At 44.7% G+C, this 23544-nt stretch overlaps 1 protein-coding gene across 3 annotated transcripts in view; it reads left to right on the forward strand.

The window, feature by feature from the left end:
• The window catches only part of Cyfip2 (cytoplasmic FMR1 interacting protein 2), a 122651-nt gene extending 100040 nt beyond the window's left edge, over window positions 1-22611 (forward strand). For all 3 annotated transcript variants that reach the window (XM_021726482.3, XM_005325446.4, XM_021726483.3), the window contains 5 exons: window positions 9898-9970; window positions 10602-10696; window positions 15922-16160; window positions 17463-17610; window positions 19806-22611. In XM_021726482.3, the coding sequence (XP_021582157.1) occupies window positions 9898-9970; window positions 10602-10696; window positions 15922-16160; window positions 17463-17610; window positions 19806-19973 (723 nt within the window). In that variant the 3' untranslated portion in view covers window positions 19974-22611. The remainder of the gene's footprint in view (window positions 1-9897; window positions 9971-10601; window positions 10697-15921; window positions 16161-17462; window positions 17611-19805) is intronic.
• The last annotated feature ends 933 nt before the right edge of the window (window positions 22612-23544 follow it).

Consider the following 23544-nt stretch of genomic DNA (forward strand, 5'->3'; position numbering starts at 1 on the left):
TGATTCAAGAGATCAGAATTATAGCAGATGACAAGATGAACAAATATTTCCAAATACTTTATATAATTAGCACTTTTCATAATGCCAAGGAGGGATAGAAAACCTCATCAGAGAATCAAAAGAAGGAAAGGGGTCATTAGTATGTCTAGAGAGGAAGAAAAGTTATGAGGCGTTTCATTTCTTTCTGCTACTTCCGCTAGCTGGCAAGGTTTATTCTTGGTAACTTATGCCCTGAAGCTGCTTCTGACCTCATTTTTTAAATTTATATACAGGCATCTGCTTGCACCAAGCTCAGTGATGACTCATACTGACCATCTGTTTGATTTACTATCAGGAAGTATCAGTTCAGGATCAGAGGAAAAGGCAAATGGAACCAGGGATGCTGGCCAGGGGTCCCTTCAGACCTAGGTGTGGTCCTAGAGACACTCCGTTGGCCACCCTTCCTTTACTGGCCATGGCAGTAAGACTCACCTTCTGCTGCAGGGGCTCTTAGAGGGGAAGATGAACAACAGTGCTTCCTCCCTGTGTTAGGTATGAGAAAGATGTCGCACACTTAGCTTCTCCGAGGGCTGCCTTTCTGTGCTTGAGCCGACGGAGGGACCTGCTAAGGGGGAAATTTACTAGTGGGCAAAGCATCAGGGGACAAAATGACAGCTGACTTCTCCACATATAGCAAAATGATCTTGATACAGTCATAATCAGAACATGTGTGGCTCCTCATTGTACTCACCAATCAAACCCTCACCTTTGACCCACAAGCCCTGGAAAATTCAGCACTTAGCCATGTTCACTCCTCCAGGCTCATATATTTTAGCTCATCCCCTCCCTGGCTGCACAACCCATTCACACTGTAAAGACAGCAGGACAAGTTGGGAAGATGCTGGGGTACAAGTAGATCCTTTGTGGAAAAGGATCGTTAGGAGCACTCTCTCTCATGACTGGCACCACACCCACTAGGATATGAGGCCCGTGAGCAGTCTACTCTGTAGAAACCGTACACAGCAACCCCGGGCCACACTTGTCATCTGTGCTGGAGGGGAACTCCCATCCCACAAAGCTATGATGGCCCCATCAGGGACTGAGAATGTACATCAAATAGGGCACCCACCTACCATGCATGGAGCACTAGGTTACACCCCCAATAACCATGTGCATGCACGTGCGTGCATACACACACACACACACACGATGCCATCATTATCTTCCAGGGACAGCAGAAGTGGTCTGAGACCCCTGGAAACTGCCCTGTTGACCCAACACTGTAGTCACTGGAGTTTGTCCTCTGGTGCGATAGTGCCTGGGAGAAAACTCACCTCCTAAAATGCCCACACAGGTGCCACCTGGGTATGACTCACCAGTCAGCTGTTTGCTTTTCAAGGCAGCAGCAGAGTGGCAGAAGGACTGGAGGTCTGTGTTCCAGTTAATTCTCAAGTTAATTCCATTTTTTATTTCCTATCCATGAACTTGCTGATTTCATGTTCTGGTCATTTGTAATAAACAGTTCCCAGGGGCCTTTGCTGTTGCATTGCTGCATCATGGGTCCAGCCTCACCCCCCTACTGTAGCGTAATGGTTCTGAGGATGTGTCCATAGGTCCAGCCTCGCCCCCCTACTGTAGCGTAATGGTTCTGAGGATGTGTCCTTCTGTACCTAATGACTAGTGAGGGAGAATCAGGTGCTGGCAAACACGTACCACCCAGCAGGTTCCAGCTGGCCACTTGGAATTTTTAATTCGGCATTTCTAACTTGCAACATGGTAGAGATTCAGAAGAACCCTCCTGCCTTTGTCCCTCTGAAAAAAGATCTCTGTTCCATCCAGGACTCTAAAACTCAGCAGGGTGAGATTGGTTTTAGAAAAGATGGATGATGATAATCCTGGGAGGCCAGAACTCCAACTCATTAGGCAAGAAGTGATCTGAGTTCACTTACGCTCTGCCTGCATCCAAAGGAACATGCAGTACCTTACAAAGGAAGAGCCGGTGTCATTAAATGCAGAGACTGTCATATGAAGTCAGACAGCCTGGTTTCAGGCATGTGAGCACTCTGTTGGAAAGGGCAGATCTTTAGACTCAGAAATCCTGATTCAAGTCTGTGTACTTGGTAAGTTTTGAGACCCTAGAAATGTTAGTCTACCCTATGTTGGGGCTAAGTACCTACCTCTGAGTTCTTAGTAATTAAATAAGGTGATCAATGTGAAGACCCCAGAGCTTAAGAAGCAAAAACTTATGGTTTGGATGTGAGCTGTCCCCCCCCCAAAAGATCACATGTGAGACAATGCAAATAAGTTCAGAGGAGAAATGATTGGGTTGAGACTCTTACAACCCAATCAGTGAATTAATACCCTGATAGGGATTAACAGTGGTAACTAAAGTGGTAGGGTATGGCTGGAGGTGGTGGGAACTGGGGGCATGATTTGGGGGTATATATTTGTATCTGGCAAGCGGAGACCTCTCTCTGCTTTCTGATCACCATATGAGCTGCTTCCCTCCGACACTTTCTTCTGCCTCATCTGAAGACCTGAGGAATCAAGCCAGCTATTTATGGATTGCAACCTCTGAAACCACAAGCCTCTAAATAAACCTTTCCTCCTTGATAGTTGTTCTGGTTAGGTCCTTTAGTCACAGCAGCAAGAAAAGCTGACTAAAACAGGTGGCAACTTCTCCTGTTGCACCTTAAGGATTCTGTTTCGTCTCCCAGTCATGGGTGTCCTTGGCTCTCTCCCTCCCTAGGTTGTAGACGCTGGGTTTTCATGCAGCCGGCAGGGTCCTTCCTGTTGGGTTCCTACAGCATCTGGGCTCCGCTTGGACTCTGTGCAGAATATCATCCTCTGGCTTTTAGGTTGTCTGTTGGCTCACGGAGCAAGCAGTTAATAGGTTCTGATGACCTGAAAAGGGAGGAAAGCAGTCACACCCTATGTATAATGGTGACATTCCTCCCGGCCTCTGGCCAGGAGGGTGGCTTTTCATCCCCATTCAGGTTGTGAACATGATGGACCTGGAATCTGTCAGTCTTTCTTTGATCTCGGGTACTACTGGGTCACTAGTCACATATAGTCAGAGGTGCCTGGCCACCTTGAGAAGCACCCACCCGCACACACCCATGCTCCTGTATCTCCTCTCCTCTGGGATCAGTTCCTTCCTTGTGTTGGTGACTTACAAGTTCAGATCTACCCCATGGGGCCCAAGACCATTTATCCAGAGTTCCCTTCTAGACATGATTCCTTGGATGTCCACAGACATCAGAAGCTGGCTTCACCCACATCAGATCTCATCTCCCTCCTGCAGACACACCATGTCCCCCAACTCCAAGAAGAGGCCTTGTGTGGCCTCATGGTCCTCTTTCTCTTCATATCTGGTCATCTGGTCTATGGCAGCTGCTTCCTCCTCTCTGTCCCCTTTTACCCTACACCTGGCCCACCTCTCTTACCTGGAGGGTTTCAATACTCCTCCCCACCCCACCCCGCCCTCATTCCCTTCTCTCCCTTGCAGCCAGAAGGTGGAGCTCTGATACTCCATTTCCCTGATGGAAGCCACCACAGTAGCATCCAAACATCCAAGTACAGTTTTCAAATTCCACTCACTCTGCCTCTTGCTTGGCCCCCTTTCCTCATCTCACATCACCTCGCCCAACACTGCACACAGTGGCCTCAGTGCCTGGCCCGCCATGGTGTCTCTTGCATTGGGGAATTTGCAGGTGCTGTTCTTTTTCACCTAACACCCTGGTTCAGGCCTCTAGTTAGTATTTCCTTTGCCAAAAAGCATTTCCAGTCATCCTGCCCCCATCTGAATTGGTTGTCCAGAGGACTCATGCATGTCCCAAGTTTAGCTCTTATAAAAAAAAATGCCCCTGCTTTTTTTTTTTTTTTTTGTCCTGTAAGGACTGTGCATGAGGTTCCCTTCACTCTGCATTCCAGCTCCCTGCAAAGAACCATGAGGGTAGGAGATACCTCCTATTTGTCCTGCGAGTGAGGGACTTCATCTCTGCTTAGATCTGTCCTAGTCAGAACTTCTTGTTTGAACTCTAGATCACATTATACCCATGTTCTCCATGTTCTTCTCAATGGCCTCTCATATCAGACAAAATGCAGGTCCCAGGCATGCTGGTCCCTCCAAGAAGACTCACCCAGTCAGCATTTGCATAAGATGTGGGTCACTGCCTTTCTTCTCCATCAGAAGCAGACTGTGGCCAGACAGTTCAGCAGTCTACAGACAGCTTAGTGGGGCCTTGAATGAAGAAGAGCTCTGATCAGTTATTGAAAAGAAAAGGCACTGTGGCCAGGAGGGGTTTGGGGAACTCCTGGAAGGTGAAATTCAAGTGGAGTTTTGTTCCACGGATAAGATTAAGCGGAGAGCTTTGTGAGTTGGGAGGAAAGAATTAAAAGGTGTAAGTTGACATCTTAAGTGGTCCACTGCTTTGGAAATTACACCTGCACACCACCGTTAAGTTATTTACACAAATTCAGGTTAGAGGTTACCTCTTGGAATAGAAGTATCAGTGATTTCCTGTTTGGACGGTGGTTCTGGCCTCTTGTCATTTTTTAAACTATATATATATATATATATATATATATATATATATATATATATATATAATCACTTTTTTTAAGTTTAAAGAATAGTAGTTATGACCAAAAATCCATTAAATCAACAAATGATCTTGATATGAGCAAGTCTAAAGTTTCTCAAGTGATAAAATTTTAAGTGATTTTTCTCGTACTTTTGATAATTGCGTTTTTCATAACATGTATATATAATGAGGGGAAAACTATTTCAAACTTCCCGTCTTAGTCTATTTTCTGTTGCTAAAACTACATACCTGAGACTGGATAGTTCATAAGGAAAATGAATTCATTACTTACCTTTCTGTGGGTTGGGATAGCAAAGGGTGAAGAGCTTGTTGCTGGAGGAAGCTACAGAGTGCTGAGTATTGCAGGGTATCATAAAGTAGGGGCCTGAGAAAAAAGACAAAGTCCTGACTTTGGTGGAGTCCCAGCCTTGAATACAGGAGGCCCTGGGTGTGAGCTCCACCTCCTCAAAAAAAAAAAAAAAGAGACAAAGCCAAACCGACTTTGATAACAGACTCACTCTCCAGATAACCCATTGTCCCGTTAATCCATTAATCCATAGATGGATTAACCTATTCATGAGTGCAGAGCCTTTCTGGCCCAATAACCTCCCCAGGATCCCACCTCCAAATGCCATTCCATGTGACTTGGGGATTGGGTTAACATGAGTTTTCTTGGAGACATTCAAACCTTCCCTGCGTGGGTGGGGCTGGTTGGGAAACCACGTAGGGCCTCAGTGTGCTCATCCACAGGATGGACAGGAAGACCTGCCTCCCAGAAATGCTCTAGAGTGTAAAGCAGACGACAGGTATAGAGCACCTGTCATGTAGTTGATGCTCGGAGAGCTCACTGCCTCCACTTCCCCAAAGAGCAGAGCAATTATGCTGTTACTAATTCTGTTGTAGGGAGGAACCCTTCGAGACCATTTAATACAGCCTCTTCATTCTGTTGCATTGAAATTGCTCTTAATCACACACGATCACGGATCAACTCGTACAAATGAGCTTATGATGAAAAACACCATTCTGGGCTCCAACGCATCTCTCCCCACTCACACCCCAAGCCCCGAAACAGCTTGTCTATCACTTCTTTCCAGTTCTTCTGGTTATTTCCATAGCACTTGACAGAGATAACTTCTATTTCATAATTAGCAACTTTAGATGGTATTTATTGACTCCCTGGTGGGAATGATGGGATTTCAGCTCATTTCTTTCTCTCCCCTCTTCCTCTCAGCATTTGATTATAGTACTCCTCACCTCTTTTGTTTCCTCCTGGAATCATAGATAATGTACTTACACTTCCACTCTTTCTTTTGGTAATTAGATTTAGGGTCTTGACTCCTTTCCAGGATAAGACTGAAACACTGAAAAAACTAACACTCCTGGCTCGTCCACCTCCGACGCCCTGTCAGCTAACACGTTTATATCATCAAGCTGTATTTTTAAATAATATTCATATTCTGTTCTACATCTGTGATTTATCCTTAAATGTAGCCTAAAACAAACAAAAAAACAATATTTGCATTAACCTGTGCAAATATAGTTGTTTATAGACAAGGTGGCCGGCTAGGATTTAATTTCCTTCTGTTTGATTTCAGAAGCAGGACTCCAAAAGCTTTTGATTTTAAAATTAAGAATTAGCTGCTTTGGGGTTTTTTTTTTTTTTTTTGGTCTCTTTTTGGTTTTTGATTTTTTTTTTTTTTTGCTACATTTTTGAAGTAACATTCACTGTAGAAATCAGTGAATGCTTACAAGTAGGAAGAAAAGGAGGGATAGAAAATTAAAAACAGCTGAAAATCTCATGACATGGAGCACTTGTTAAAAGTATGTCATACACTTCATACCGAGTAATCAATAAAGTTGAAGAGAAAATACTCATCTCATTAACAAGGAGATATAGGAAGATACAAGATAGAGAATTGAGAGAACAGAATTTCTTACATGCCAGACACCCAAGTTTCATTCCAGACGATATTTGAGTATTCACTATATATCAGGTATAGTGTTCACCTTTGGGAATAAAATATAATAAACATGAACCTCATTTCTACCTTTATGGAGGTTAAATTCCAATGAGGGAAGATAGATATCAGACAGTCCCGTAGAGGAATATATGATATAGATTGATCTCAAATGCTGACAAGGAAAAGCATTTGCTCCTTGGAGGATATTTAACAGAGAAACCTACATGGATGGGGAGGTATTGGGGGGCGGGGGGCGTCCAGAAAGTGTTCTGGAAAAATGTTTGAATTGAGATCTGAAAGAAGGGAATTGCTAAGCAAAACAACTAGGGATGAGGAGATGGATAAGGAGCATTCCAGAGAGACAGACAGACAGCAGGGGCAAAGATTCCCTCATGGACAAAAGGACAGCCAGTTTGAATGACAAAAAGCTACCAAGGGAGCCAAGTTGGGGGGCACGGGGACAAGGAGAGGGAAGGGAACTAGTGCTAAGTGGGCTTCAGAGGCCAAGTAAGGCCCCTTCCAGCAGAGCATGGCCTGCAGGTTCCTGGGCAGAGTAGACCCTCCCCTGGGTGGGGACTCTCTAAGATAATGAGGAGACGGAGGAGATCAGCCATTAGCACGGGCTCCCACAATGGCAGCTTGTCCCTGTTGCTCACACAGGCCTTTGTGTGTCCCCACTGGCTGTTTTTGTTGGCGACAGTGATCTCAGCTAATGAATTCCAGACAGGCACCCTCCACGGAAGGTGCTGCAGCGTGTGCAGCTAGCCGCCTCAGGACACAAATGACCTTCCAGGCAAATGTGTCCCCACCTCTCTCAGGAGGCCACATCCTTCTCTTTGAGACAAATGGCATCCTAGAAAGCACGCCAGCTCAGAGCACCAGAAAACCCTAGGTCTGCGGTTTGCGAATGTGGGGGATGGGCTCAGAGCTGGTAAAACGGCATTTGTCTCCCCAAAAGAAATCCGAAGTAGAAGCTCATCGTGAAAAATGAAGACAGCAGCCACTTTGCTTTTTGTTGCAGAAGACCAGGAGCTTTCCCTTTCCTGTCCCCAGATCAACCGATATTCACAGAATCCAAAGCTGATCCTTCCCACAACGGCCAACCTTCTAGGAGCAGCTGAAAACTTGGCAGTGTGGCTGTGTGAGGCAGAACTTTGCTTGGAACAACTTAAACTCCAGGAGGCGCCTCCTTATGTTTAAAATAAGATCCAAACTCCCGTACCCTGCTGAGCAGGCCCCACATAGTTTGTTTGCTCCCTACCCTGGGGCCTCCTGCTCTGTGAACTATAATTGCTTTCATCACTACCATCCAGCTTATTCCCTTACCACAGGGCCTTTGAACTGAAATGCCCTTTCCATAAGGGAGCTTCCTCACTTCATTCTCTATTCAGATATTACTGCCCCCTAAAGATTTTTCCCAACCATCCTTCCTCACTCCCAGCCCACTCTCTAGCCTATTTTACCACTATCTGAAATCTTATCATTTGTTTACTTGTTTATATATGTTGATTTAAATTCCAGTAGAGCAAAGGTCTAGTCTAACTTGTTTGACAGCATATTGACAAAGCCTAGAATAGTGCCTGGTGCTCAGTGAATACTTGTCGGGTGAACAAGCGGGCAGATATGAGAGCTGCAAGTTCAAACTCAAGAGGACTGTCAGAGACAAATTCTCTTATTCATCCAAGAAACATTTATGGGGTAAGAATACTCAGATAATGACTGTATGCTAGGCATATCATAATGTTATTTCTGGGAATAAGAGGCAGAGAGACACCATCCGTCCCCTTAAGGAGCTCATGGTGTTGCGATGGTCAACATGGAAAGAATTAAGAGATACGAGAAACACCGGGGCACAGACTAGCTGGTCTGAAAAGGTGAAGACGACGAGGCCCAGGCTCACGCATGGGCAGATGAATTGAGGAGTGTGCCATTCTGTGGGCAAGGACTCCCAGATAGGAGAAGGTCGGGTTTAGAAATGTTGAGCTATGGCACATCCAGGCAGGGACAGCCAGCCAGGAGCCCTCGAGTATGCAAGTCTGAAACTTGGCAAAAAAATAAATAAATAAATAAAAACGTGGTGGAAATATAGACTTGATAAGTCACAGGCCATGAGTGGGTCATCACGTCACCGGAGTTGGTGAGATAAACTAGGTGGGTGGAGTAAAATCCCACGTTTAAGGTATTTTAAGAAAACCAGTATTGAAGGGATGGTCAAAAGTAAAAACCTGCAAAGAGGCTAAAAAGGAGAAACCCAAGTGATAGAAGAACACAGCGCCACAGTGGCTTAAGAGGACAGCACCTGACAGTCCAGAGTCACCATGCAACATGAGGGGAAGGTATGCAGAGCCCTTGTGCCACGGTGGTGTGCCTGCACACGATACTTCTGTTTGCTGAGGAGGAAGGGGAAGGCTAGGGAATGGAGAGGGATGTCTCCATCTCTCTAACAAGGGGCCCAGCTTTGAGGGAGGGAGAGAAAGATGATGTAGTCCGGAGGCAGCCTTGCTTACACCAAACCAAAGTCTCCAGCCATTAGCGTTGTCCAGAATTGGGCTGACTGCACCCAGAAGAATGGATTCTTCATTGCTGGAGGCAGTGGGGAAAATAAGGAAAATTACCTGGATTTTATATTTGGAAAGGAGTAAAGGTAACAAATCGAGAATCTAGGCTTCCACCTTCACAAACTGGAGAAAGAGCAAATTAAACCCCAAATCAAGCAGAAGGAAGAATTGGTATCAGAATTGGATAGAGCCTGGTTCTTGCCTCACCCCATGCCCACGAGTTAAAGATGGAACGCAAGCCCCAGTGGGGCGCTGGCTATTCTGGCTCCCACCCCGCCTCGTGCTCTGAGATCCTGTGATCATGAGCCCAGGAGCCAGCCCCAGAGCAATAAGCCCACTAGCCTGTCTTCTGTTTTGCCCGAATCATACTTTTTTGCTTCTAAGCTGACTCTTATGCATTACTAGTCCCTATCAAACCTTGCCCGACCTGGGTGTTAGTTTCCCTTCTCTCAATAGTTGGTGTCTGGTGTAGAGAAAACCAAACCAATCTGATAGGGGGATTTACAAGCCTTTCTGGATTTATAGGTGGACAGATTGGCCCAGCCACCTTCTTTAATCCTGCAGACTTCCCAAACCACCAGACAGAGGACGTCTGGGATCCATCATCGCTGATCCCCCTGTCATTCATCCTCATTTTATAGATAAATACATAGACTCAGAGAGGCTAAGTAATTTGCCAAGGTTACACAGTTAAAAAGTACAAGAGCCAGGATTTGAATCCCTGTCTGGCTGACTCTAATGCTCAGGGTTTTAGGAATGAAAATTCTTTCTAGTTTAAAATTATTTTCTCTTTCTTTCCCTCCATCCCTGCAGTCTCAGGAAGAAGTCTGTGATCTGCTCCATGCTGCACCTTTCCAAAACATCTTACCCAGAGTCTACATCAAGGGTAAGACCAAGCTTGCCTTTGAACTTGATCATTCTTTTTTTAAACTGGGATTGAACTCAAGGGTGCTTAACCACTGAGCCACATCTCCAGCCCTTTCTTGAATTTTATTTAGAGATGGGATCTTGCTCAGTTGCTAAGTACCTTGCTACGTTGCAGAGGCTGGCTTGAACTCACAATCCTCCTGCCTCAGCCTCCTGAGTTTCTGAGATTACAGGCATGAGCCACCAAGCCTGGCAGAATCTGATCACTTAATCCCAGTGACCTCAGATCTGCAGTCAGAAAGAGAAGGTCACATTGGGCACCTGTCGAACAATCACAGGGTTAGGAGTGACACTCTAGGCCTTCTGCCTTCTAGACTACCTTAAGTATGTTGCTACCTATCCTTGGTTTAAATTCCTCAAGTGTTGAGGATCTCACCTCTTCATGGGGAGCATGATTCCATTATTGGACACAGCTTACAAAAATCGTTTCTTTGTAGTGATTCCTAATCGGTTTCCAGAACCAAGGAGAAAGTTCTACCTGCCTCATTCAAAGTTTGGAATCCAGACACATCATCCAGTCCCCTGAGCTCCTCTTTCCCCGTCACCCAGTGTGGCCCAATCTCAAGTCTGCTCGGTTGCTCCTTTTGCAGAGGGAGAACGCCTAGAAGTCCGGATGAAACGCCTGGAAGCCAAGTATGCCCCGCTTCACCTGGTGCCCCTGATTGAGCGCCTGGGGACGCCCCAGGTAAGAACCTATCACCAAACCTCTGAGGACCAACAGGAACGTTAGAGGGAGAGCACTGGACCCAACCTCCTCATTTTACAGACAGGGAAACTGAGGCTCAGAGAAGGAAAGTGTCCAATACCACAAAGCCAATTAGTGGCAGGAACGGGTCTGGAATGAAATTTGCAGACTGAGTTCTTTTTCTTCATCCTGTATTATATGCCCTGCCAAGAGAGGAAGAAGCTAGGTCATTTAGACAAGGACCCATCACACCCCTGTAAGGCATCAAGAAGTCCTCTACACGCAAAATTAAGACGGCACACTCCGAGTCCTCAGTTCATTTCTGGATATTTTTGCTAGAGAAACACTCCCAGAAACAAGAGATGCTTATAGTAACATTGTTTGTTAAAGCCTACATGTCTACCAGTAAAGCGAGGAATACTCAACACCTAAAATGCTGCAGAGTAGTATATTCAGCATTTGCTTAATATGCAATAATAAAAAGGAAAGGTTAGATTTAGCCATATCAATCAGTGTGGATAGACCTTAAACGCACAGTTGAGTGTATAAAACAATATGTGCTACAGTTCACACTGGATGGTGCTATTTTTTTCTTTTAAACAATGCACATACCCAAACCATATGAATCACACTTTTCCCGAAGATATCTGGAATGATATACCTAGTTTATCACGGACAACCTCTGAAGAGAGATAGAATTGATTGGGGTGGACCCTTCATCTTTAGCCTTAATGTTCTAGTATTTTCAAAGTGAATGAACTTATGTTAGCTCTGTCATTAATTTTACGTTAAACCCCAGACCAGTTGCTGTGAACATGGAGCCGAGCAGGACAGGCCCCCTTCCTTCAGAGAATTCACACACTCTATGGGGAGGCAGGAAGTGCATGGGGGAGATGGGCCACAAGAAGCATGCTCTGTTTTCCTTCAAGTTGATTTAAGTAAGCTTTACATTTGGGGAGGCAATCAGGGGAAGGATTCAAAAAGAGGAGTAACAGGACACCACAGCAGGACAAAGCCAGGGTGGTTTGTTTTGCTTGCTGATACCACTGTTGAGAAGATTTAGGACTGAAGTCCACTCTTGGACTCGCATTCCTGTCTGAGGTTAGCACCAAGGTCAGAAGGAGCCACATCCTCAGCAGAGGGCAGAAGGTGGTCTCTCTTCTGGCAAAACCTGGCAGGTCTTTGGAGCACACTGCAGAGCCCCATCTGTCCAGGTGTCACACTGATGGAGCCACCTTTGCAGGTCCCCCTGCGGCCACAAGCTCCTGCTGAAAACAGGACTCAGAGCCCGGTGGCACTCAGGTTCTTTAACTCACCCGAGAACTCAGACACTGCACATTTTCCTTTCTGGCCCTCAGAAGTTGAGCAGAGGAGATCCTCCAAAAGGATTTCCTTTTAGGGAGAAATCCCCCAAGCCAGCAATGTGGCCGGGTGTCTGCTCTGCTGGTGTCATCCTCCAAGAATCCAGCCCCTCCACCAGAGGCTTGGCATGTGATTTCACTCGGGGGACTGTGAATTCTTTCCCTGTTCTGGTGAATGCCATTTCCTTGGGACTGATAGAAATCTCAATTTGTCAAATGAATATTCAACAAACAAAAGCCTAGACTTCTGCGAGAGAGGAAATGCCAGTTTTATAAGTCTCCTTTCTTCAACTTAAAAAAAAAAAAGGAAAGGAAAAAAAATCACTATTCTACATTCAGGTTGAGGGTTAGGATTACGAGAGTCTGGGGGTGGTGGAGATTGCGGGTGGGAGAAGGGTGGATGGATACATCAGTTCATGCAGAGTGCATGTGTGGAAATGCCTCGCCGAATCCCCTTCATGTTTGTGTAATTAATGTGTTAAATTAAAAAAAATATTCCATAGAATCCATAGTTAATAAAATATTAACTTCCAAGCTAGCTAGGGTCTCTCCTTTGCTCAAACTCACATATTTAGTCAGTAACAGAGGAAATGTGTGGCAAATTTAAAGCAAGGAATGTTGAATAGCATTGCATCGTTTGCGTTTGTTTCTGGGACAAATTTAGAGGACATGGTTTATTTCCCAGCACTATTATGTTGAGTTGCCTTTCTTGATTGTTATAATAACAAATAATATATGATTAATAAACATAAAGGATCCCATAAAGAAGAATATTAAGATCTCACGCTCTTCCAAAGGACACTAAATGCAGAAATCATATTGGAGGGTGGGGGGGATCTCACTGTAAAAAGAAATGGGTCAGAGCTCTGTCAAACACCTTCCCACGTACATAGCACCCAGCCACAAATTGGGCTATTTGCATTAGAATCTATAAAGCTCTTTTTAAATGCAAAAAGAAAAAATGAGAAATCAAAATAAAAAGTTGCATGAAAGAAAACTTAAAATATAAAAACATAATGCTACTAGGAGTGGTGGCATTCACCTTTAATTCCTGCTACTCAGGAGGCTGAGCCAGGAGGATCACAAGTTCAAGATCAGCCTCAGCAACTTAGCAAGACTCTGCCTCAAAATACAATTTTTCAAAAGGTCAGGAATGTAGTTCAGTGGTAGATCACTTGCCTAGCATGCATGAGGCCCTCAGTTCAATCCTTAATACTGCAAAAAATATAATGCCAACACAGTAAAAAGTTTCTGTATTAACAATAATCAGCAGAAAGCAAATTCAAAAAATGAAATACTCTTTTTTATTCCCCAAGTCGATGAAGAACATTTCTTTATGATAGCTCTGATGAGGGGACCAGAAATTGGCTTGACCAAAGTAGATATACCATGGTTTAGCTTTTCTTGAGACTTGTTTGCCACTGTGGAGCAAGAGCCTTTTAAAATATTAGACCTTCTATCCCCAGAATTCATCCTAACAAATGAGCAGAGATAGGGTCACAAATTTTTATGCAGAAGGGTGATTGCTTTAGCATTGTCTGCAACAATGAAAATCTGTAGACAATCTAAAATTACCAAGAAGAATAGAGAACTAAATAGAGCAGGTATATCAAAGGCTATTTTGTGCAGCCATACATAAAAAAATCATGCTACTGAAAATATTGAAGGAAATGAGTTTTTAAATTACTTCTATATTTTGATTAAAAAGCAATCAATGATGTAATCCAAATTTTGTTAATTATGTATGCAAATATATAATGCAGCAATATTTTTTTAAAGTTCATTTTTAGGCAACAGGGTTTAGAGGGATTTTTAATTTTCTTTCTTATACCTTTAAAAAAATTTTTTTCTCCAAATTTAACCCAGTGACTATGTATTACTTTTATAGTTCACAGAAAGAACTGGAAGGATTTTCATTCTTCCAAAGGAAAGAGATGAGGCATCTTTCACTGACTGTAATGGGTGAAACCACCTGAATTGAAACGTTGCCTGTAGATTTATAAATTCAGTTGCCACTTTTTATAGTTCCCTTACCAGGATTGTCAGGCCCTGAGGACTGAGTCAGGCTAACCAAATGCATTGTACATTAGTTAGAAAACCAGAGCTCTGTGTTAATTTACCCGAGAGAATATTAATGACTTGAATTACAAGTATAGATCCTTTATTTGCTGAGCCTCCCTGTACCAGGCAGGCTCTCTGATATAAAAGCTCTTTCAGGAGCCAAAGAGAACAGAATAAGAACAGAATCAAGCATAGGTTTCAGGATTTTTTTTTAAGTGATCCTTCTAGCTAACTGCAGCAACTCCCCTCTGCTCAAGAGTTGGCTGTATCTGCTTACAGTGTCAAGTTGAACCCCATGAATTAAAGCTCCCTCACCTTTGTGTTTAAAACACAGGTCGGCAAACTTTTCTCCAATTCATCTTTTTCCTAGCTGTCTTTCACGTTATGGTTGTCACAGATCAGTGTGGTGGCACACACCTTTAATCCCAGCTATTTGAGGCTAAGGCAGGAGGATTTCAAGTTGGAGACCAGCCTGAGCAACTCAGCGAGACCCTATCACAAAATTTAAAAAAAATAAGAGGGACTGGGGATGCAACCCAGTAGCAGAGTATCCCTGGGTTCAATCCCCAGTACTGCAAGGAAAAAAAAAAAAGAAGAAGAAAAAACCCTGCCTGCAGTTGTCATGACAACCATACTTGTGGCCCACATTCATATCGGGCTCCAGCATTGGTGTTTCCCGATTTATTCCCTTCCATTGATTCACTTGGCAGCTACCCTCTTTAGGGGCTTCCAGGGAGGGAGCTCAGACTGAGGACAGGCAGGTGCTTCCCAGCCACCTGTACAATGGGCTGCCCAGGAGGGAACTGATCCCGTGAGTCCCTATGGACCTCTCCATCTCAGAAGCCACTTCTCTTTAGCTCTGTTCCCCAGACTAGGGTATCTTATTTTAGCCTTAGGTTTTAATATTTATCTTGCTTTGCAGAAGGTTTTCCAGCATTTTTACCCCAGATATTTTTACTCATATTGCACAAAACACCTATTGCAGCGTGTTTTGATGTGCTTGTCTAGACATCTGACTTTTAGATGCACAGGATCCAGGACTCAGATGAGAAATCAGTGTACATTATTAATAGAGATCATTTGCAATTGCCAAGGAAGAACTTCTAACTAGAGGAAATAACTCTGTGAAGTCAGTAGCAAATTTTAAAAGATTAACATATGTTCCTTCTAGCACATTCATCTGCTCATAAGTATTTAAAGTAAAAACTGCCCCCACAACTGATTTTAATCTTTCTAAAATGTTTTCTGCATACAAACACACACCACGCATATACTGATGTCTGCCTGTGGGATTGCAGGCTGGTGCTTTTAGTAGGACTGTAATAGACACTTCACTTGTCCTTTAGATCCAGACTATCAGAAATGGAATCCCAGCTTTACCCACATGGGCTGCCTGAGCCTCAGTTTCTTCCTCTGTGAAATGGGATAATCAGATCTACCTCATGGGATTGGATAGTCAGTATCTACCAGGTGCTTAAAATAGGGACCTGGTGTGTTACCCACTAAGTAATGAACTAGCTGTAGTAACAGTAAAGTCATATTCTTCAACACCTACCTAGCTTTTTATTATGTGGGTAAGTCATAGTTTCTACAAATCATTCCTCTTGAGATGCTTCTGGATTTTATTTACCACAAGTACAACTCACCACAAGCTTGCCTATTGTTGCACTTGGGTTTATATAGTTGGCACTTGGCTCTGGGCAGGACATCAGTCCTTGTGAATGAATTCCAGGTGCTGCCAGCTCCAGTGTTTGGGAAGTGACAAATGGGATCTTGGATCTTTACATAAACCTCTGTTTCCAGCAAATTGCCATTGCTCGGGAAGGTGACCTGCTGACCAAAGAGCGGCTGTGCTGTGGCCTGTCCATGTTCGAGGTCATCCTGACCCGCATTCGAAGCTACTTGCAGGACCCCATCTGGCGGGGCCCGCCACCCACCAACGGCGTCATGCATGTGGACGAGTGCGTGGAGTTCCACCGGCTGTGGAGTGCCATGCAGTTCGTCTACTGCATCCCCGTGGGGACCAACGAGTTCACAGCTGAGTGAGTACTGCAAGGAGGCAGGGCCACCACCAACCTGCCCCTCTCCTTGTGAGCCACCAGCTGCCATAACCCATTGAGAAGGGCAGGGGCTGAAGGGGCCAATAATTGTCACACCCAGTATGTTGGTCACCATGCCAGGTAGGGCTGGACTCACAGCGGTGCTTAGCAAAAGTGGACAGCTCTGGCCTCATGGAGTTTAGGTGACCAAAGAGGGGACAAAAAATGCAAAGGTAAAGTCCATTGGATGAGGTTGTTTTGCAGCAAGGGTGACAGATGTCAGAGTAGAAGGAGTGGGACATTAGACTTTCATTCACAGGCTAGAACAGAATTCCCTCCAACAGTGACTGGGACTTGGATTAATGTGGGAAGAAAGGGACATTCCGGGAGAGGCAACAGATGGCTGGGAGCAGAACCAGAATGTGAGAGTGTGATTGTGCAGGCAGAAGCCCAGCGTTAAAAACCTGGCTGTCGGGCTGGGAATGGCTCAGTGCTGCAGGTTTACCTAGCCTGTGCGAAGCTCTGGTTTCAATCTCCAGACCACACCTATACAAAGGAAAATAAAAACCTCACTGACCACCTCACCCCCACAAAACTCTACTTGTGGAAAACCGGGATCCTATCATAGAAGCCCAGTCTTGTCTGGAGAAGACGGAAGCAGTGCCTCGTTTCTCCTGCACTCACCCAGCTCCATGTTGAAGCCAGTGGTGGAGAGAGTGACAAGGCCCGTCCCACTGGAGCCAAGAAAAAGTATGTGAGGGCCTGAGAAAGCTGCCCTAGCAGACTGGGCTGCGGCTCCAGGTCAAGAGCAGAGAGGGTAGGTCCCCACCGCCGTCCACATCACCCGCGTCTCTTACGGGTTGGGCCTTGCAGTCAGCTGTGTCAAAGCCTCCACCACCACCACACCCTGCCTCCCCTTCAGTCGAGTGTGGCCAGTAGGTCTCTTCATTTGAAATTGGCTTTCACCTCAAAGAATCAAGAAGGATTCTCCTTTCACTTGCCTGAAATCACCACCAACCACTTGAGTCTCAAGGGCTGTTTTGGATTTTCCTTGAAAATCCATCTCTTCTTCAAAGCTGATTCTTGTTACTTCAGTAACAAGATCTTCTTGTGATTAGAAGGACCTATTATATAATCCAAGTCCCTGGAACAAATAAATCTACCCTCACAGTTTTTCTTGAGCCCATTTTACAGATTAAGCATCTTGGCCCAGAGATGGTTCTGCTCACCGGGTATTCTGCTGGCTCAGGGATGAGGGCCCTCCTTCCCTGCTCTCACCGCAGCTGCTTCCTCTCCCCTCTCCAGGCAGTGTTTTGGAGATGGCTTGAACTGGGCTGGCTGCTCCATCATTGTCCTGTTGGGCCAGCAGCGTCGCTTTGACCTGTTCGACTTCTGCTACCACCTGCTGAAAGTACAGAGGCAGGACGGGAAGGACGAGATCATTAAGAATGTGGTGAGCAGGCCTGTGGCCAGGGCCTGGGAGGTGCGGCCAGCCTGACTGACGGCTGGCGTCAGAGAAGAGGGGTGGGGGGCTGCGCCTGAGGCCCACTCCCCACACCACAGGTACACAAAGACACTCAGCAGCTAGGGGCCTGCCTGCAGGAAGCCGTGGGTCACCCACTTATATCAGGTCACCCGAAGGGCAGGGCTGGGCTCCTTCCCTGTCCTAAGCAGTCTCGATTCATGATGGCTCCTGTGTACAAAAACCATGTGTCCATTCACTGGACACTAAAGTTGCCCCTGGGATGGGACAGTGCTGGTCTGGGATAGGCAGGGCTGCTAGCAGAAAGAACCCTCTAGACAGGCAGAGCGGGCAGAGAAGGAATGGCTGCAGAAGGCTTCATAGAGGCAGTGCAGAATGAGGACAACAAATGGATTGCAAGGCTCAGGAGAACATTCTAGATAGAGGGAACAGCTACAGCACAGAGGTATGAAAAAGGATGTCAGGAACAAATGGTGGGGACCAGGGACCTGATGAGGAAAATGGGCAGAAGCCTCCTTGTGAAGGGTGTTATAAAAAAAAATGTGGTAAAGTAAGTCTATCATTTACATTTGTAACCATTTTTAAATGTACAGTTCAAAGGGATTAAGTACACTCAGGCTGTGCATCTGATAGCACATCCCAGGACTTGTCCATTTTCCCCAACTGAAACCATGCCCATTGAAAAAATAATTCCCTCGTCCCTGCCAAACACACCCCTTTTTCTATGAATCCAAGTACTTTATGCAAGTAGAATTGCAAGGACACTCTTTGTCCTTGTGTGACTGGTTGATTTCACTTGGCATCAAGTCCTCGGGGCTCATCCATGATACAGCATGTCAAATTTCCTTCTTTTAAGGATGAATATTGTTTTATTGCATCTACGTAACATATTTTGTTGATACAAAACAAAAATCCATTGATAGACACTTAAGTTGTGTCTGCCTTTTGGTTATTATGCATAATGCTGCTGTGAGCACAGGTGTCTAAATATGTTTGAGTCTCTCCTTTCAGTTCTTCTGAATATATCCCCAGAAGAATTATTGAATCATCTGATAATTCTGCTTAGTTTGAGGAACTGTGGTGCTGCTTTCCATAATCGCTGTACCATTTTATATTCCTACCAGCAATGCACATGAGTTTGCAGGTTCTCTTATTTTCTGTGTTTTTGATCATTTGCTCATGGGCATGAAGCAGTAGCTCATTGGAGTTTTAATGTGCAATTCCGTAATGATTGGTAATGTTGAATATCTTTCCATGTGTTCATGGATGTTAATGTCTCTTTAGAAGAATGTCTGTTTAATTCCTTCATCTCTTTAAGGGGGTTATTTTTGTTGGCTTTGGGGGTTTTGAGTTGCAGTTCTTTAAATATTATGAATATAAACCCCTTTATACAATTTGTCAAGATTTCGCCTCTTCTACGGGCATGTCTCTTCTTCACTGTGTTGCTTGTGTCCCTGGATTCATAGATGTTTTCAACTCAATGTAGCTCAATTTCTCTTTTCTTGCGCTGCCTGTGTATTTGATGTCATATCCAAGACACTGCCATTTCCATTGTCAGGAAGATTTTCCCTCATGTTTTTTTCTAAAAATTCTATAGTTTTAGCTTTAATTTTTTTAGGATGTTTATCCATTTTGAGTTAATTTTTGGTGACGTATAAGGTAAGATTCCAACATTTCTGTTCTGCATATATACATGTCCGGTTTTTCTAACACCATTTGTTAGAAAGACTGTCCTATCCCCTTCAAATAGTCTTGGCACCCTTGTCAAAAATCATTTTATCATATGTGCAAGGATTTCTTTCTGGGACCTCTATTGGTCTATGTGGCTTTCCTCCCCTCCCCCCCCACACCCTTGTTTTTTCCCCCCAATGCTGGGATTGAACCCAAGGCCTCATGCATGCTAGGCAAGTGCTTTACCACTGTGTGACACCCCAGCCCTGTATGGCTGTTTTTGATTATGGTAACTTTGTAGCAAGTTTTGAAACTTGCAAAGGCTTTTAAGGGCCTTTAGCATTTGATTTAGGAAACCATAAAATCCTTCAAGCAAGAGAGTGGCATGATCACTGAAGTATCAGGAACCTGGACCCCAACCTACTGAATCCTTCTTCCTCTCCTTCTGCTTCTCAACCTTTCTCCCATCCTAACCTGAACATCCTTGTCTGCAGCCCCTGAAGAAGATGGCTGACCGGATCAGGAAGTACCAGATCTTGAACAATGAGGTTTTTGCCATCCTGAACAAGTATATGAAATCCGTGGAGACGGACAGTTCTACTGTGGAGCATGTGCGCTGCTTTCAGCCACCCATCCACCAATCCCTGGCCACCACCTGCTAGGCAGATGTGCTGCAGACCTCCACCTGGAGGAGGAGGAGAAGCAGGAGAGAGGACAATGGTCAGCCTGCAACGGGGTCCAACTGGAAAGTGTGTGGGGTGGACCTGAAAGCAAATAAGAACCTCCCCAAGCACGTTTGCACCACTCCCAGAGACTGGGCTCGTGCATGCTCTCCCATGACATCTCCATGGTGGGTTCCATTGTGTAAATGAAAAACAAACAAAACAGGGCAGCGTGTGCTTTCTCTTTTTTTTTCCCCCCTCAACTGTATTTCGGATCTCCTACTTTTGTCCTTTCTCCATCCCACCCTCCCCACCATCTGTGGTTGCTTCCCAAGGCCTCCCCGGCAAGCTTGTGCCCTCCTCCTCAGCACCCCCAGGACTGAAGTCTTAGAGACCAAGAAAAGAGTGTGGCCGCGTCAGAGGCGTGTGGGCCTGGTCTGATGGTGGTGCAATAGGGTCCTGGTTTATTTAGCTCTTCTGGCTCCTCTCCTTCCAGTTCCCTGGTGGCACCTCCTCCTACTCCAGATGTTAGGAATTCCCCTACCCTAGGGTATGCTTGGACCAGGTGCCAAGAGCTGCAGAGAACCAGGAAAGGGCCCTGGTGTGGCATGACAACAGATGGTGTTAGCTCTGGCCTTTCATAGGCTTCCCCAAACCCCTTCCTAACTCTCCCATCTCAGAGAAGTCCCAGAGAAAAGCCAGGACGTACTTCCACAATTGTCTCCTACCGAGGTGGAGACTGGGTTAGGAAGGTAGTCAGGGCTGCTATGTGGAAGCAGTATCTCTGAACACAGCCAGGAATTCCAAAGCCCCAGACAGAAAGCTCTTAGTGCATCTCATCAACTCAAGGGCGAGATAGCTCCTTTCTTCTTTAAGCAATTACTCAGCACTGGGCCACACAGGGTGATGGACATTGGGCATGCAACACTGAACAAATCAGCCATGGTACCACCCACAGCATTAGCCAGTGACCAAATTAGTGACCACTTCTTGCCACAGAATCTCTCAAAAGAAAATTCCCATAAGAGAGAAAACATTTTGGGGTTATTTCAGCAGAAGCCAAAATCATCTTAAGAATGAAGAGGTTAGGAGTAAAAATCCTACTTGATAACAAGCCTTTAATTCCAAGATGTACCCCAAAGAGAAGTCCTGTTTTAGGGAGTCAGAATGCCCACTTGTCCTAGCTGCTGAAAGATTCTTGGAACATTTTATCTTTTACATTCAGTCTCCTGTTCTCTTAATGTTCCTCAAGTTAGATTTTGAGGTACAGATTCTCCTAGGGGTATATTTATTTCCATTTTCCTGACTGAACCAAAACTTTCTACGGTCTCTCTCATCAAGTGTGGCCAAGTCCTTCAAAAGAGCAGAACCTTGGGGATGCACTGGTCTCAATACAGAGCACATCATCTCTAAAGAGTACCTGTGGCCCTGAGCTTCTGAGAACATATAAAGTAGGACATTTTATGTCCTCAGCCCAAGGAAGAAGACAGAGAAAATGCAAAGAACAATAATGATCCCCCCCCCTGCCCTATAGAAGATGAATGGACATGGTTAACTTGGTCCATTTTTAACCACTCAGGAAGAACAAAGGAAATGTCCATTACCAGAGTTTGTAAGATGTACTCATTTGAGTACAGATTTAGGACCTCGGCATTCTCCACAAGCTAGCCGAGTTATACTGGTGCACGTTGAAGTTTGAGAACCACTGCAGTAAAGAAATCATTCTGCCAGCCTTGGTCTTTGAGCTACCTCTGAGCCAATGAAAAAAAACCACATTTATAGTTTGGGAAGGTGGTTCGAAATACAAGCTGGCAAACCCTTCTCTCTGGTACTGCCGCTTCCTGTTCCAATTTCTTCTTTTCTCTTGACAACCCTGAATGAATCCCAGAGGCAGGAGAGAGAGGTTATACCACACGGCAGGACTTCATGATAGAACACACCTTCAAAACCCACTTAGAATCTCTAGGCTCCAGAACCTTTCAAATCCTCTGTCCTGTTTGGGAACAGTAGTTGGCTCTCTCTTTCAGATAGATTATTAGCTTTTACGTTCTGCCATTCATTCTAAGTCCTTAGCCATTGCTTGCAGAGATCTGGCCCATCCGTTTAATGAGACTGCTAGTTCAACAACTCATCTCTCCCACCCTACTTTAATAACACTGAAGTTCACCCTCTGGGAAGAGTCACGTTATCCTCAAGGTATTTGATCCTAGTAAATTGAGGTCTTCCCTTTCAGAAGAGATTCCCTTTCCTCAGCTCGCCAGCAGTACTTGTTTATGAACACTGGACAAGTTCAATATTTTTTCCTCCCCAGTATTGTTACTGTCCCTCTTTTGATTTTTTTTAAATGTGTCTAAAAACCAAGAATAAAAAAACTTAGATTTTAACAAGTTTTAAGAAATTCTGTCAGAAACTGTCAGATGTACCATATTTGTATTAAGAGTTGTTGGGGATTTTTGTACAATGAATTTACATTTATTTATGGTGACTTATATTTACGCTTGTGATCAAATAATGTTAAATTCTTAAATCATATTTGCTATGCAGCTGAAGATGATATTTTGGTTTGTATTTGGGGGGTACCTGTGTTGAGTTGATAAACATTTTCATCTCCATTAAAACTGCTTCCAAACTAGTAAAACTAGCATCTTGGTCTTGATTCCTGGTCCTATTCTCACCTCATTGATCTGTGAAGGACATATTGAAACTAATGACTAAGAAACCAGTCTGATAAGAGAATGAAAGAAGATAAAAACTATAGCAGGTAAAAATACCCTAAGCTGAGGGCTTATTTTGCTTTTTCACTGGGGAAATGAGACCTTTAAAAATTGGTTTGCACTGGGCATTATATAGGAAATAATTCCTTCTCCTAGAGATTCTAGAGTCTGAGTCTTAACTATATACCCCTAGTTTTAAGAGGAAGGGTGGAAACTAATATTTGATGAGACCTAACTTATATAGGCACCATGCTAAATTCTGTTGCTAAATTCTGTCCATCCATTTTTTTTTAGAGAGAGAATTTTTTAATATTTATTTTTCAGTTTTCGGTGGACACAACATCTTTATTTTTTATGTGGTGCCGAGGATCGAACCCAGCGCCCCGCGCATGCCAGGTGAGCACGTTACCACTTGAGCCACATCCCCAGCCCTTCATCCATTTTTTTTTAACCAACTCCATCACTCTATGTGGTATAGTCTACATTTTACAGAGGAATTTGAGCTCAGTTCTAAAACCTAGGCTTTTGCTGTCACCCTACAGTGAACTGATCAGCTAGGCCAGACCCCAAAAGTGGACCTCTAGCTTTGAGGCCCTAAGATTGACCTTAGTCTGGAATCAGGAGAGAACCCAACATGACAGGCTAGGAGGTTCCCAGACTTAGGGAGAAAGTCACTGTCACTCACCAGAAAAATGTCAAGTAGAGGGATATTTAAGACCAGTTTCCAAGACCCAGAGCCCCACATTTCATACAGCACCAGCTTTCCCCAAGGCCGTCCACAGAGAAGAGTGCTAGAGCCACTGGTGGTTCCCACGACCAGCCCTCAAGCTCTCAGGGACACGGGTTTCCTTGTCTGT

Source organism: Ictidomys tridecemlineatus, chromosome 1, assembly GCF_052094955.1.
Source record: "Ictidomys tridecemlineatus isolate mIctTri1 chromosome 1, mIctTri1.hap1, whole genome shotgun sequence".
Taxonomy (NCBI): Eukaryota; Metazoa; Chordata; class Mammalia; order Rodentia; family Sciuridae; genus Ictidomys; species Ictidomys tridecemlineatus.